General features: G+C 38.6%; 1 protein-coding gene across 3 annotated transcripts in view; it reads right to left on the bottom strand.

Moving 5' to 3' along the window:
* Positions 1 to 17,502, bottom strand: part of Nme7 (NME/NM23 family member 7) — a 138,476-nt gene that overhangs the window by 58,623 nt on the left and 62,351 nt on the right. For all 3 annotated transcript variants that reach the window (XM_057769355.1, XM_057769354.1, XM_057769356.1), the window contains 3 exons: positions 6,372 to 6,436; positions 4,275 to 4,343; positions 947 to 1,048 (listed from right to left, as the gene is read on the bottom strand). In XM_057769355.1, coding sequence (XP_057625338.1) covers positions 947 to 1,048; positions 4,275 to 4,343; positions 6,372 to 6,436 — 236 coding nt within the window. The remainder of the gene's footprint in view (positions 1 to 946; positions 1,049 to 4,274; positions 4,344 to 6,371; positions 6,437 to 17,502) is intronic.

Below are 17,502 nucleotides of genomic sequence, written 5' to 3' on the forward strand. Positions count from 1 at the left end.
CTAATATATAAGAATTACATTTTCTATCTTATTTCCTTTACTTAGGAAAAGACTTATTTCCCCAGGCTTCCAAGGATGCACTTCACCAAAGCTAAGGAAACAACCTCGCTGTGGACCATAGTAAGTTCTCGGTCCTTCACTGCTGCCTTCGCGCCTATGACACGGCCTTTTCAGACCCTATGTTCCTTGCACCTCATCTTTCTTTCATGTCTTTCTTCCTCTATCATGGCTGCCCTTACCTTAGTTGCTCTCTTACCACACAATTCTTCAGCACGTGAGTTTGCCTCAACTACCAACTGCTTGGTCTTTCTTTATTTGTGGTTTCCTCTGTAGGTCTAATTGTTCTAGAAGCTCTGCATACATGTACATGTACATCACTGCGGAGCCCACATAGACAGGTTCAACTGCTCATATTTTCTTATGCTTCTAGAATAAGGCCATCATATTGATATGTTTTATATTTAGTTTTATACTCTTTCTATGTGAAAGGATAATACCTCAGAAAAATTTTATTTCAAAATTTAAGAAAATTACTTACCTTGACTCTTATTTAACAAATAGAAACAAAACAGTGTCATAGTGAGTAATACTTTGTTCTCTATTGTCACTAGGCAAATAACTATTCTTTTATAAAACACTATTTTGAACAATTTTTGTACTTTCACTTTTATATAATTTATAAGATAAGAAAACTAAAAACTGGCCGGGTGGTGGTGGCGCACGCCTTTAATCCCAGCACTCGGGAGGCAGAGGCAGGCGGATCTCTGTGAGTTCGAGACCAGCCTGGTCTACAAGAGCTAGTTCCAGGACAGGCTCCAAAACCACAGAGAAACCCTGTCTCGAAACCCCCCCCCCCAAAAAAAAGAAAAAGAAAACTAAAAACTGAACTTGTTAAAATATTTAGTTAATTCGTGATACAAAATAGAGCAATAGTTTAAAGACTTACTGGATCAGAAGGCCCACAGAATTCTCGAAATGTCTTTGTAGGATTGTTCTGTTGGATCTCCATTGCCACGCAAGAGCCAGAGCACATTTCTGTCACCATGTCCTTTGATAGACAATGTAAGAGAAAACAAAAGAATTAACAGAACTGAATATTTTATCCTGATTCTTAGTTGCACGACTTCCCCACTATTTCCAATCTGAAAATGGCCTCCTGTGACATTCCCATCTGTGTCTTGGGTGTTTGCACTTCTTGAATGATGGCCACCTTTGCTTCAAGTGTTTGTCTCATCCCTGCATCTCCTAGCATCTCCCAGCATCCCTGCATTTCCTAGCATCTCCCAACATCCGTGCATCTCCCAGCATCTCCCAGCAACCCTGCATCTCCCAGCATCCCTGTGTCTCCTAGCATCCCTGCGTCTCCCAGCATCCCTGCATCTCCCAGAATCCCTGCATCTCCCAGCACCCCTGCATCTCCCAGCATCCCCGCGTCTCCCAGCACCCCCGCATCTCCCAGCATCCTGAGCACCCCTGCGTCTCCCAGCATCCCCCGCGTCTCCCAGTATCCCCGCGTCTCCCAGCATCCCTGTGTCTCCCAGCATCCCTGCGTCTCCCAGCATCCCTGCGTCTCCTAGCATCACTATCACTATAAGGCCATACTTTGCCTCCTCTCACCACCTAACATCATTTCTAGCACGTCTTCCTCAGATCCCCTCTTTCCCTCAGCACATCTTCATCACACTAATATTCCTAAAATAGAAATAGTGCTGTTTCTCCTGGCGGACCTTTAAAAGTCTATAATGTGGTTAGCAATAAGGAATAATATCTAGAAGCTCGAAAAAAATAGAAAAATAGAAAAAACTCGTTTCTGTGTATCAAATAGTAGGGGCCAAGGGACCGTGACCCTTGGGAAAGGGGAGGAGGAAGTGAAGTAAGCCAGAGGATTCTTCCACCTTGCTGCATGAAAACATCAGCAGACAGCAAAGTACAGCAGTGCCCAGCATTCCCACAATGCTACAGAGACAAAGACTTTAGTTAGGGAGCCCAGCAGATAGTATTTTCAGGGCAGAATACAAGAGAACTCTATACCCTACCGAAGTACATTTGAACACATTGGCACAGGAGACCACTTCCTAAATGTAACCCCAGCAGCACAGACACTGAGAGAAATAGTCAATAAATGGGACCTCTTGAAACTGAAAAGCTTCTGTAAAGCAAAAGATAGGTCAACAAGACAAAATGACAACATGTAGAATGGGAAAAGATCTTCACTAACCCCACATCAGACAGAGTTCTGATCTCCAATATACAGAGAACTCAAGAAATTGGACACCAAAAGAACACATAATCCAATAAAAAAAATGGAGTACAGACCTAAACAGAGAACTCTCAACAGAGGAATCTAAAATGGCTGAAAGACACTTAAAGGAAATGCTCAACATCGATGTGAAATGGTATGAGGAAAAACAGGATCAGAGAGAAGCACGTCTCACAGCGTCTGGAACACTCAACACAGAGAAGCACTTTAGATAAAAGTGAAAATGAATGCAGACTTTGAGGAAGATCAACAGGTGGGGTTTCTGAGATGAGTGAAGGCCAGCAGCAGAGCCAGGCTACACCGGATGGTAGCATGAGGCTGGCTTATGCCAGGCCACACGAGCCCTTTTAATGACTTCGGCGCATCTATAATGCACAGAGCCAAACTAAAATAATTTACTATAGGGCATATTTCAATATTATCCCATATGCTGTCATCCTACCCACTGGAATGACAGAGTTAGAAGAAAGGGCTTCAGTAAGTAATGTGATACATATAACCCTACCCAGCAGAATCCTAAGCGCACCCCAAAGCCACTTTGCTATTTTTTTATACATAATTATGTTGGATTTTCTTTTTTTTCTTTTTTTTGGTTTTTCGAGACAGGGTTTCTCTGTGGTTTTGGAGCCTGTCCTGGAACTAGCTCTTGTAGACCAGGCTGGTCTCGAACTCACAGAGATCCACCTGCCTCTGCCTCCCAAGTGCTGGGATTAAAGGCGTGCGCTACCACTGCCCGGCTGGATTTGATTTTCTATTTCACGCTATTAAAGTATTGCCTACACATAAAATGCCAAGTTCTCAGTCTGAAGAGATATCAAACACATTTTCTGAAAAGGAGAAAAAAAAATCTGCTTTCTTCATTCTTGCTTCTTTTTGTCTGTGTCTCTTAGTTTATGTTACTGTTGGCAGCAGCCAATATTTAGAACAGCAGGTATATAGACTATTCCAAATGAGCAAAATAGAAGGACGAACAGACAATCAGACAAAGACTGCAACCAAACACACATGTTTCTTTAAAACTTAACTCAAAATGTTTTGGTCTCCTAATTTTTAGTTAAGAAGAAATTTTCTAAAAACTTGGTTGTTTACCTTTTAAAAAGAGTCTTTGGTTGACCTAAAATAGTTAGTTGCACATGGAATGGTTCTTTAATGTCTGTTCTTACTAGACTTCAACTTCAATGAACTGACATCATGTGCCTTCATCACAAAACCGTAGTCTATAGTGGATGCTCAATCTGTTTATGTTGGTCTCATGATAACAGAATAAAGTCAAAATTATCCTTTTAAAGAGAATTTTGAAGTAAGTTTGAATGTAAGTATAAAAACTAATAAAAACCCACTATCAAAGACTACTACTAAACTAACCAGTAACGGAAACAACAGCCACAGCAGCTAATGTTCGCCAAGTACTCTCAATGAAGACATCACGTTACGTGATTTGTTGGATTAATTCGTACAGCCATATTATAATATTGCATCATTTTCATTCTATACATAGGCTAATAAAAGCTTTAAAAGATTAAATAGCTGGAGGGCCTAGGAACTGAACTCGGCCCACTGAATAGCAGCAAGCCCTCCAAACCGCCGAGTCCTCTCTTCAGCCCCATGCTGAGTGTCTTTCGTTCATCTGTCAGACAGTCACATTTGTTCTTTTAAGAAATACCACTTCAGATTCTTTGTATTTTCTTCTCTCCCGCATTTCTTTTCAATCTTTTTTTTTTTTCTGAGATAGGATTCACTAAGCTGCTCAAGCTGGCCTTGAACTCCTGCCTCCCAAGCATTAAGTACAGTTATGCGTCATTACCTGGTTCTTTGTCTACTTTAAAAATTAAGTTAACTGTCATCTTGCTATTGAGTTGTTTGAGTTATTAGTAGATTTGGATATTAATCCTTTATCAGATATATAGCTTATAAATCATCGTTAAAAATACGTTCAGTAATTATAAGATTTCCAAGATTTGAAACACACACATTACTATCAGTTGCATTATTTTACATTTATTTTGATACTTACATTATACTCAGGCACTACGCCTTTATAAACTTCATAGAATTCTTCAACATTAACCCGATCCATATTGAACTACATTAAAAAAGAAAAAAGCAAGTCAAATAAGGGAGCCAGACTTAGCACTCAGCATTTATCATGCCTTGCACATATACTTTAACTTTTTGCTGGGAGGCATCTTTCCCCTACACTAGTCTTGGAGACACTATGAAGCCCAGGCTAGCCTTGAACTTGTGACTGCTCTGGCTCAGCATTCCAAGTGCTGGAATTACAGCTACTTGCCACCATACCTGTCTTTCTCTTTTAACTTCAAAATGTAAATCTTGAATAATTTATTCTTAGAAGGAGAAAGTATTATTAAAGGTTTTATGCATGTACCATCTCATAATTCTCACAGTCCTAAGGCTTAAGTCCTAAGTACTTAGCATGTTACTGCTAAGACTTAGGGGCATCTCTCCAAATTGCCCTCTGTCAGTCCAGGAATCTGATCCCAGTGACCACGCTCTCATTCACTACTCTACAAGTTTTAGAATGAAATCCTATTCTTGATAGGGTTTCAAAATAGGCATAGGCAATATAATGTTGTTTATTGGTAGATTAGACATACAAATAAAAAAATGTTGCTAAGCACGGGTCCTTCAAAGCATATTGAGAGAATGGAAAGCTATACTATTGCCCTCCCAAGCATTTGGAAAAATCGTTAAAACTGGTTTGTAATAAAGCACTTAGACATGTCAGCAGGACTTCCTTCTAGACAGGAAATCAAGTGTGACTAAGATATATGTGCTTATGAAACACAACCAAACAACTTCTTATCAAAGTTGGTTTTAAATTCAGTTAGGAATAAAATTTTATGTTTAACAGTCTCACCAATTAAAACAACAGTTTAAAGAAAAGGCGTCTGAGCCCTAATTTTACCTCCTTTGCCTGTCCTCTCCTATTGCCAAGGCTGCAGCTCACTGAGAACTGCCAGTCTACACAGTCAGCAGCTCAGGTGGGAAGGACTGACCACAATGGACAGCGTTGACTATTATAAGGAGGGAATCTGTTTGACTCAATGCTTTCTGTTACCTTCATTCAACTTTTACCACTAGTGCATCAAAACATGACATTCAATACAACTTTAATAAAAGTCTCTATAATCCACAGCCCAACGCATAGTGGCAAATACTAACATTCCCATGGCCTATAAGAGAAACTGAGGCTAAGGATGCCTGACCAGGGTCTATGCCTGAAACAGAAAACAGTTGACCCTAGGTTCTGAAAATGCTATCTCTGACTCTAGACATCAACAATTGATTGCATTTACCATTACACTATAAGGCCCCCATCATAAGTTCATATTTATCATATTTATAATGATTTCTTACCAGAGATTAGAGCACAAAGGTATCCACTGCTACCAAAATATGTGTTATAGCTCCAGTCACAGACTTTCTGAGATTGTCTCAGGAGGCAATTCTAAGTGAGTGTGGGCTTGAGGCTTAAGAGCCACAGGGGAGAGTAAATACATTAACACTTGAGGGACAGTGTAGAAATTAGCCCCAGGTTGACAGTGCCAAAGTATCTGAGCTCATATTCCATTATTCCTTCACTGTTTGCTAAGAAACCTAGAACACAGGATGCTCACTGACACACCTCACCTTGATTCTGTTTGCCATTTGTAAGACAAAAACAGTCTTGCTCCCTACTTCTCAGTTGAAGTTCTAAAAAACGAAGAAAGTCCAAAACTTGAATCAGGTTTATCAATATACTGAATGTTAGTATTTCAGTGAACGGTTATATAGATTAAATAACTAAAATGTGTTTTTATTATCAAGTTTTGAGTTCAGGTTTTTGTTACTATTGTTTTGTTTTGTTGTTGCTTTTGTCTAGCCTGGAACTCTCCACATACATCAGGCTGGCTTCAAATGTACACCCACCTCTCCTTCCAGAGCGCTGTGGTTAAAGGACTACTCCACAGATCCAGCCGGGTTATTGAATTTGTATGTCTTTGATTTTAATAAATTCAAATCTCAAGTGCATGCTGAACAGTTAAACACAGTTTAAGGCTTATTAAAAAACAATTCTTCCATACATTATGGCTCATTGCAAACCACTCACCATCTGCATGGCTGAGATTTCAAAACACGCATCTCGGATAGCCATTAAGATCTTCCCCAACAGTCCTGAAAATGAAGAACAAATTGGTTCAAAATATAAACATTTTTAATTACTTCAGGTTACTAGGAGACACGAATTTTCAAATCAGTGTTCTTTGTTTCTGCTCCACATAAGGAAAACGCAGCATCTCTGCTAGAGACATGAAGAAAATCCCTGAAGAGCAGCACACTTAATCATCGGATTCTCTCGGGAAATGCTTCAAGAATATCAACGATGGTCTGAGAACAATGTGAAAGGCTTCTAAGCTACTACTTTCCTTTAAGGCCCCATAAATCTAGTGATGTAGATAGCATGAAAATCAAATGACTTTAAAAGAATATTACCAAAAAGTAAAATGACAGGATACAGGATTTAAGAGGAAAAAGTCAAATAGTTGAAAAGGTGGGCAGGGATTTCAAGGGGGAATGAAAGTATGTATTGTTCTTAAGTCCTGAAGGAGGAGGATGATGGACGATACATAAAGACAGAAAAGTGTGAGTGACTCAGAAGAGAGGAGGAACAAGAAGGAAGAGAGATCACATCTGACTGAAGGTCTGTGTTCTAGTTTGTGTAGTCCCCTGTGATATACACTATAGTGGTCTCAAGAAAAATGACCCTCAGAGGCTCCTCTATTAGAATGTTTGGTTCCTAGCTGATGGACTGTTTAGGAAAGATTAGGAGGTATGTGGTCTTGGAGGAGGAGGTATGTCACTTAGGGTGAGTTTGATGTTTTAGAAGCCAACACCCAGTTCAGTCTCCCTCTCTCTACCCCTGGCTTGTGTATCAGATAGCTGTAAGTTCTTAGCTACTGCCCCACTCCAGCGCCATGCTTATCTCCATAATGGAAATGGACTGACCCTCTGAAACTATAAACAACCCTCTGGTTAAATGCTTTCTTTTATAAGTTGCTTTGGTCATGGTGTCTCTTCAAAGAGATTTGTCAATAACTAAGCCATACCATGATCAAAAGAAACTTGGGGCAAAGAGGATTTATTTCAGTTTATAACTTATACTCTTCATGAAGGAACTACAAGGAGAAACCATCTGAGCCTTGGATCCGCTGGTACCTGGAAGACTGATCACCAGAGACACAGCCCCAATTACACCCATCAGAAGAAAAGATGGGTAGACAAGGTAAGAACATACTCAATACCACAAAGAGCAACATGACACCAACAAAAACTAGTGGCCCTATAACAGCAAGACTTGAACATCCTATTATAGATGAAACAGAAGAAACTGATCTAAAAATATAACTTTAGGAGAATGTTTGAGGCCCTTAAAGAGGAAATGAAAAATTCGTTCAAGGAAATGGAAGAAAAGACAAATAAAAATTTGGAAGAAAATCAACAAATCCCTTAAAGAAAACCAAGAAAAAGGAATCAAACAGATAAAACTATTCAAGACTTGAAAACCAAAATAGATACCATAAAGAAAACACGAACCGAGGGTATTATAGAAACAGAAATCATGAGAAAATGATCAGCATAAACAACAGAATACAAGAGATGGAAGAAAGAATCTTAAGCACTAAAGATATAATAGAGGAAATAGACTTATCAGTCAAAGAAAACATTAAATCTAACAAAAGCATAACCCAAAATATTCAGGAAATATGGGACACCATTAAAAGACCAAACCTAAGAATATTAGGGATAGAAGAAGTCCAACTCAAAAACACAGAAAATATATTTGACAAAATCATAGAAGAAAACTTTCTCAACCTAAAGAAAGATATGTCTATGAAGATACACCAAACAGATTGGATAAAAAAAAAAAGTCCCCTTGCCACATAATAATCAAAACACTAAACATACAGAATGAAGAAAGAATACTAAGAGCTACAAAAGAAAAAGGCCAAGTAACATATAAAGGCAGACCTATCAGAATTACACCTGACTTCTCAATGGAAACAATGAAAGCCAGAAGGTTCTAGTCAAGCGTTATGTAGACACTAAGAGACCATGGATGCCAGTCCAGACTAGTATACCCAGCAAAACTTTCAATCACCATAGATGGAGAAAACAAGATATTCCATGACAGAACCAGATTTAACCAATACATATTCACAAACCAGCCCACACAAAGTACTAGAAGGAAAACTCCAACCCAAGGAAGTTGGCTACATCTACAAAAACACAAACAATAGATGATCTCACAGCAGCAAATCCCAAAGAAGGGAAAAACACACACAATAACATCACCAAAAATAAAAACTAAAATAACAGGAGCTAGCAATCACTGGTCATTAATATCCCTTAATATAAATGGACTCAACTCACCTATAAAAAGACACAGGCTAACAGACTGGATATGAAAACAGAATCCATCCTTCGGCTGCATATAAGAAACACACCTGAACCTCAAAGACAGACATCTCAGAGTAAAGGGTTGGGGAAAAAATTATCCAATCAAATGGACCTAAGAAACAAGCTGGTGTAGCTATCCTAATATCTAACAAAATAGACTTCAAACTAAAACCAAGCAAAAGAGATAAATAAGGACATTTCATATTAGTCACAGGAAAAATACATCAAGAGGAAATCTCAATATTGAAATAGCAGGGCACCCTCATATGTAAAAGAAACACTTCTAAAGCTTAAATCACACATTAAACTCCACACACTAATAGTGGGAGACTTCAACACCCTACTCTCACCACTGAAAAGGTCTGTCAGACAGAAAATTAACAGAAAAATAAGGGATCTAACAGGTGTTATGACTTAAATGGATTTCAGACATAGAACATTCCATCCAAACATAAAAGAATATAACTTCTTCTCAGCACCTTATGGAACCACAAACCTCAACAAATTGGAATAACCTCATGTATCTTATCAGATCACCATGGCTTAAAATTAGAATTCAACAGCAACACTAATTTCAGAAAGTCCACAAACACATGGAAATTAAACAATGCTCAATTGAATCATCAATGGGTCAAGTAAAAAATAAAGGAAGAAATTAAAGACTTCCTAAATTCAATGAAAATGACCACACAGCATACCCAATTTATGGGACACAATGAAAGCAGTGCTAAGAGGAAAGCTCATAGCACTAAATACCTACACAAAGAAGTTGGAAAAATCCCACACTAGTGAATTAGCAGAACATTTGAAAACTCTATAACAAAAAGAAACAAATTCACCCAGGAGGACTAGATGGCAGGAAACAATCAAATTGAGAGATGAAATCAACAAAATAGAAACAAAGAAAACAATACAAAGAATCAATGAGACAAAGAGTTGGTTCTTTGAGAAAATCAACAAAATAGACAAATCTTTAACCAAAATAGCCAAAAGGCAGAGAGAGAATATCCAAATTACTAAAATCAGAAATGAGAAGGAAGACATAACAGACATGGAGGAAATCCAGAGAATCATTAGATCATACTTCAAAAACCTATACTCCACAAAACTGAAAAACTTGAAGGAAATGGACAGTTTTCTGGATAAATAACATTTACAAAAGCTAAATCAAGATCAGATAAGCAAATTAAACAGACCTATAACTGTTAAAAAAATAGAAACAGTCATCAAAAGTCTCCCAACCAAAAAAAAAAAAAAAAAAAAAAAGCCTAGGACCAGATGGTTTTAGTGCAGAATTCCACAAGATTTTCAAAGAGGAGTTAATACCAATACTCCTCAAATTGTTCCACACAAGAGAAACAGATGGAGCATTGCCAAACATTTTTTATGAGGCTACAATTACCCTGATACCAATCCACACAAAGACATTACTAAGAAAGAGAATTACAGACCACAATGAATATCGATGCAAAAATACTCAGTATAATACTGGCAAACCGAATCTAAGAACACATCAGAACCATCATCCACCGTGATCAAGTCAGCTTCATCCAACAGATGCATCGATAGTTCAACATATAAAAAACTGTCAACGTAATCCGCCATAAAAACAAACCAAAAAAACAAAACAGAACACATGATCATCTCATTAGATGCTGAAAAAGCCTTTCACAAAGTACAACATCCCTTAATGATAAAGTTCTTGGAGAGAGCAGGGATACAAGGAACATGCCTAAACATAATAAAGGCAATACACAACAAGCCAACAGCCAACATCAAACTAAATGGAGAGAAACTCAAACAATCCTACTGAAATCAGGAACAAGACAAGGTTGTCCACTCTCTCCATATCTATTCAATATAGTTCTTGAGGTTCTAGCTAGAGTAATAAGATAACAAAAGGAGATCAAGGGGATACAAATTGGAAAAGAAGAAGTCAAACTCTCTCTGTTTGCTGATGATATGATAGTTTACATAATCGACCCCAAAAATTCTACCGAGGAATTGCTACAACTCATAAACACCTTCAGTATGTAGCAGAATACAAGATTAACTCAAAAAAAAAAAAAAAACCGGTAGCCCTCCTTTATACAGATGATAAACAGGCTGAGAAAGAAATCAGAGAAACATCACCCTTCACAATAGCCACAAATAGCATAAAATATCTCAGAATAACTCTAACCAAACAAGTGGAAGACCTGGATGACAAGACTTTAAACCTTTGAAGAAAGAAATTGAAGAAGACACCAGAAAGTGGAAAGATCTCCCATTCTCTTGGGTAGTAGAAGTAACATAGGAAAAATGACAATCTTACCAAAAGCAATGTACAGATTCAATGCAATGCCCATCAAAATCCCAGCAAAATTCTTCACAGACCTCGAAAGAATGGTACTCAATTTCATATGAAAAAGCAAAAAAAAAAAAAAAAAAAAAAAAACCAAAACAATCCTGTACAATAAAAGAACTTCTGGAGGCATCACAACCCCTGACTTCAAACTCTACTACAGAGCTACAGTACTGAAAATAGCCTGGTATTGGCATAAAAACAGGACGACCAATGGAACCTAATCAAAGACATGAATATCAATCCACATACCTAAGAACACCTGAAATTCGACAAAGAAATAAAAAATATAAAATGAAAAATGGAAAGTATATTCAACAAATCATGCTGGCATAACTGGATATCAACATGTAGAAGAATGAAAGTAGATCCCTATCTCTTGCCATGCACAAAACTCAAGTTCAAATGGATCAAAGACCTCAAAATAAAACCAATCACACTGAACCCCATAGAAGAGAAAGTGGGAAAGTACACTTGAACGCATTGGCACAGGAGACCACTTCCTAAATATAACCCCAGTAGCACAGACACTGATAGGAACGATTAATAAATGGGACTTCCTGAAACTGAAAAGCTTCTGTAAAACAAAGGACACGTCAATAAAACAAAATGGCAGCCTACAGAATGGGAAAAGATCCTCACCAACCCCACATCATACAGAGGGCTGATCTCCAAAATATACAAAGAATTCAAGAAATTGGTCATCAAAAGATCAAGTAATCCAATTAAAAAAAAATAGGGTACAGACCTAAAAGAGAACTCTCAAGAGAGGAATCTAAAATGGTTGAAAGACACTTAAGGAAATGCTCAACATCCTTAGCCATCAGAGAAATACAAATCAAAACAACTCTGAGATTCCATCTTACACCTGTAAGAATGGCCAAGATCAAAAACACTGATGACAACTTATGCTGGAGAGGATGTGGGGTAAAGGGAACACTCCTCCATTGCTGGTCAGAGTGCAAACTTGTACAGCCCCTTTGGATATCAGTATGGTGATTTCTCAGAAAATTAGGAAGCAACCTACCTCACAACCCAGCAATACCACGTTTGGGTATATTCCCAAAGCATGCTCAATCGTGCCACAAGGACAACGTGCTCAACTATGTTCACAGTAGCATTGTTTTTCATAGCCAGAACCTGAAAACAGCCTAAATGCCCCTTGACCGAAGAATGGATAAGGAAAATGTGGTACATTTACACAATGGAGTATTACACAGCAGAAAAAAATAATGACATTTTGAAATTTGCGGGGAAATTGATGAAACTAGAAAACATCATATTAAGTGAGGTAATCCAGACCTAGAAAGACAAATATCACATGTACTCACTCATAAGTGGTTTTTAGACACAAAGCAAAGAAAACCAGTCTACAATTCACAATCCCAGAGAACCTAGACAACAATGAGGATCCTAAGAGAGACATGCATGGATCTAATCTACATGGAAAGTAGAAAACGACAAGATCTCCTGAGTAAATTGGGAGCATGGGGACCATGGGAGAGGGCAGAAGGGGAGGGGAGAGGAAGGAAGGGGAGCAGAGAAAAATATATAGCTCAGTAAAAACAATAAAAAAAAGTCTTATTACATATACATCTACTGCTTACTCTCTCTTTTCTCCCTTTCATTCCTGTCAACACCACTACCCACAGCAGTCCTTTCCCTACAATCCCAACTTTGGCTTTGAGTTGTGACCCATTTAACTAGGGCCATCTGTGTGACCACTAGACTGGAATGAGCTCCTGGAGTCAGGTGGGTAGATATACAACTGAAGGCAATGATGACACCTCTACCCTGCACTCTGACTAACAGTAACAGGCAGGTCAGCAGTGAGGGGGAGGGTCTCTGGAGCCCCTCCTCCACCCATTCCTGACTGTGGAGGGACCCATTCTTATGCAGACCCAGCATAGGCCTCCTTAGTTGCTGTGAGCTGTGACAGCAATCATTGAATGTTGCCCAGAAGATAAGTTGGAGTTTTCAAGTAAACTACAACTCCATCTCCCTATTTCTGTCTCTTAGACAAAGAAATATTACACACTGACATATGAATTTTGATGAAAGTGTGGGTCAGTATCGCATTAGCCAATATAAAAATCTATTGTCTGTAACTATTATAAACCTGTATTTCAGATGGATAATTCTATTAAGCTGTGTTATTTTGTGGGATGTATCATTTGAACACAACAATTCTACTTATAGACAAGCAAGGATGAGGTTAGAGCTCACCCATTAGCACCAGAGTCAGACACAGGCCCAGTTCCTACCTGAAAATTCCCCCTAGTTTAGGTCAGATGATATTAGTGCTCCCAGGTCTGTTATCCAGCCTGCTTAATATCCATGGATACTGCATTTTTATGTCCACTTGGTTACGTGTGGTGATAGGTCACAGATGCATTTTAAAAAGCAGTTTTGTGTTTAATGACTTAGAACACAAAAAGTCAAGAACTGTATGTCCTATACTCTGTCCCAGATAGAAAATGTTCAGATGAGTGACCAAATGGCAATAACTATGTAAATGAAGCACATGCATATAGCAATAAAATAAAACAAAATGAAATCTCAGGAAGCAAAGGACAAAAGGGTCAAAAAAAGAGAGTGTCTTACTTGGCTGGTGTTTGCACAGCTACTGTATTTGATAAAGGTTTGCTTATAACTGCATGAATATCACCTCTTAAATGTTCAAATGTCAAATCATTTCTCCATTTCTACTCATGTTTTCAACTGAATTGCTCAAAAGCTTCTTTTCAGATGTCTTTCTCATATCAGCTCATACAATATTAGATATTTATTATTTAAAACTCTTGATATTCCTCTGACTATACCCAGTTTCCCTTTAAGGTAAGTGATTTCCCTAATCGTTTGATTGTCAAGGGAATTGTCAACTTTCTATATGACCCAATAACTTCAACCTCAATCAAAATCAAGAGGTGACTGTATGTAGATCTAAGTCAAAGCCAATCTTAGCACTTTGATTCCCAGCCCACACTAGTTTAGTTAGGATCAGAACCATAATTAGCTTAAGCCATAGAGTCCTACCCTGAGATTTTTTTTTTTAAAGCTGGAACTGGGGAAAACACACTTTCCACTGTGTTCACAAGGGGGACCCCTTTATAGTTGGCAGCTCTCCTTTCTTCTAAAGTCCTGGGCAATTTATAGAAGAGGAAAGCTAAGATCAAAAGAAGCAAGGATGAAGCAGAGTAACATAGAGACTAAGTCACTGTTTAGTCTTCTTAGACCCAATACAATCCATTTTTTTTTCTTATAGTCTTGTACAATTGAGACAGGGAACCTGCTGTGGGATGATGCCTTTGTGCACTGTGAAGATTTTTACTCATACTGGTTTAATAAAATGTTGATTGGCTAGTAGCCAGACAGGAAGTATAGGCAGGGTGACCAGACTATGAGAATTCTGGGAAGAGGAAAGGCAGAGTCAGTCTGAGTAAAGGTACTAAGCAACATGGCTAAACATGGACAAGAATTATGAGTTAATTTAAGTTGTAAGAGCTAGCTAGTAATAAGCTTGAGCAATAGTCCAAACAGTTTATAATTAATATAAGTCTCTGTGTTTATTTGGGACTGAACAGCTGTGGGACTCTTGCACCAACAGTGACCTCCTTATGCCATCTGTTTATGTAGGAAGTAAAATACAGCATCCCGAGAAGGAAAAGCTGAAGGTGGAAAGCCGGAACCAAGAAGAAAAAGTGACATTCTGATGTATGTTGAGTATAGACAGAAGAAGAAATTCCCCTACCCCGAAAACTCATGCAGAGCCAAGTCAGATGTTGGCTGGTTGTTCACACAAGTTCTGTGCCAACAAGTCCTAGTGTATATTGCAGGCAGGACAGATTTTAGGCAAAAGGTTTTGTGGCTGGGTTAGTGTTTCCATTTCTCTTTTGGTAGTTTGCAGAGTACCTTCCCACACCAAATATACTAGAGAGAATGTAGGGGTGAAGGCTCCATATAGGCTCCAGCTCGACTTCTCCATGTTCCGTGAGTCTCGTGGGTGTTGTCTTTGACCATTGGGCCCTGTAGTGAGTTAGGAGAGAACATTCCATTGTCCTGGAAACACCCTGAGTTGTTTAAGGATTTCCATGGGGTTGTCTTCACCAACAACTAAAATGAACAAACCCAGTCCCAGTACTACTGTGATGTCAAGAGATCGCTAGTTGGGGACCCCTATCATTAGGGGATCCCATTAGAATCACCTTCATGTACTTTAAGGTGTCACCACTGCACTATGTTTCCATACCCACCCTCAAATTTTCCTCAGTTCTCTTCCTGCATTCCCTTGCTTAGCCCTCTCACCCCCTATCTCCACTTGATCCTCCTATTTGCATCCCAATCTGCCCCCATAAAATATATTCTATTTCTTCCTCATGGGGAGATCCGTGTGCACCTCATGTCCCTTCCTCTTTATCCAACCTCTCTAGGTCTATGGATTATAGGTTGGCTTTCATTTATTTAATGGCTAATCTCCACATATTGGTGTGGAATTCCCCTCTATATGCTATAAATACCATTGGTTAATAAAGAGGCTGCTTTAGGCCTATTGCAGTGAAAAATAGGGCAAGGCAGGAATCCCAAGCAGAGGTAGAGAAAGAGTAGGCGGAGTAAAAGAGAAGCCATATAGCTGCCGCGGGAGACGCCAGGTGCTGGACTCCAGACAGAACCTTACCAGTAAGCCACAACCACGTGGCGATACACAGATGAATAAAAATGGGGTAATTCAAGATATAAGAGCTAGCTAGAAATATGCATAAGCTAATAGGCCAAGCAGTGTTTTAATTAATATAGTTTCTGTATCATTATTTCGGGTCTGGGCAGCCGGGAAATGAACAAGTAGCCTCTGCCAACAATATATAAGCAAATACATATCATATTTATGTTTCTGGGTCTGAGTTATCATACTTAAGATGACTTCTTCTAGTTTCATCCATTTGCCTACAAATTTCATGATGTCTCTTTTAAACAGCCGAGCAACAATCCATTGTATAAATGTACCACAGATTCTTTATCCATTCTTTTGTTGAGGGACCTCTGGGTTGTTTCTAATTTCTGACTATTATGAATAGAGCAGCAATGAACATAGCTGAGCAAGCCTTGTGGTAGGATAAAGTGTCCTTTGGGTATATACATAAGAATGGTATAGCTGGATCATAAAGTAGATTGATTCCCAACTTTCTAAGGAACTGCCATACTGATTTCCATAGTGCTGTACAAGTTTGAACTGCCACCAGGAATGGAGGAGTGTTCCCCGTCTTTCACATCCTTGCCAGCATGAGTTGTCACTTGTGTTATTGATCTCAGTCACTCTGACAGGTATAAGATGGAATCTCAAAGTAGTTTTGATTTGAAATTCCTGAAGACTAAGGATGTTGAGCATTTCTTTGAGTGTTTCTCACCCATTTGAGTTTCTTCTATAGAGAATTCTGTTTAAATCTGTATCCTATTTCTAAATTGGATTATTTGGTTGGTTTTTTTTTTTGATATCTAGTTTCTTGAGTTCACATCTATTGGATATGGAGTTGGTAAGACTCTTTTCCAATTCTGTAGGCTGCCACTTTGTCCAAATGATGTTGTCTCTTGACTTACAGAAGCTTTTCAGGTTCATGAGGTCCCATTTATTAATGGCTGATCTTAGTACCTGTGTTATCCATGTTCTACCCAGAAGTTGTCTCCTGTGTCAATCAATGTGTTCAAGCCTATTCTCCACTTTCTCTTCTATCAGATTCAGTGTATCTGGTTTTACTTGAAGTCTATGATCCATTTGGAGTTGAGTTTTATACAGGGTTATAAGTATGGATCTGCATGGATTTATCTGCATGTAGCCATCCAGTCTGACCAGCACCATTTGTTAAAGATGCTGCTTTTCCCCCAGTATGTATTTCTGGCTTCTTTATCAAAAAGAAGGGGTCCATATGTGTTTGGATCCATGTCAGGGTCTTCAATCTGACCCCATTCATGAACGTGCTTGTTTTATATCACTACCATGACGTTTTTATTACTATACCTCTGTAGTACAACTTGAAATTGGGAATGGCGAGACCTCCAGGAGTCCTTTAATTGTTCTGGATTATTTTAGCTGTCCTAGGTTGTTGTTTTTTTTTTTTTTCCATATGAAGTTGAGAATTGTCGTTTCAAGTTCTGTGAAGAGTTTTGTTGGAAATTTGATAGGGATTGCCGAATCTGTAGTTTGCTTTTGGTAGGATGGCCATTTTTACTATGTTAATCCTACTATGAGCATGGGGGTTCTTTCCATCTTCTTATGCAGGTGGAAAGACTACTTTCAGCATAAATCACAGAAGCTTCTCTTTACAATGAATGGTGGTGGATGTAGAGAATTGGATGTCCAAGGTGCTGAGAATAAGGGGCAGTTGATTGAATGAGATATTTCTAGAACCTACATATTCTCCAGGCTCAGAGAATATCATGGAAGAGG

Source organism: Chionomys nivalis, chromosome 5 (genome assembly GCF_950005125.1).
Source record: "Chionomys nivalis chromosome 5, mChiNiv1.1, whole genome shotgun sequence".
NCBI lineage: Eukaryota > Metazoa > Chordata > Mammalia > Rodentia > Cricetidae > Chionomys > Chionomys nivalis.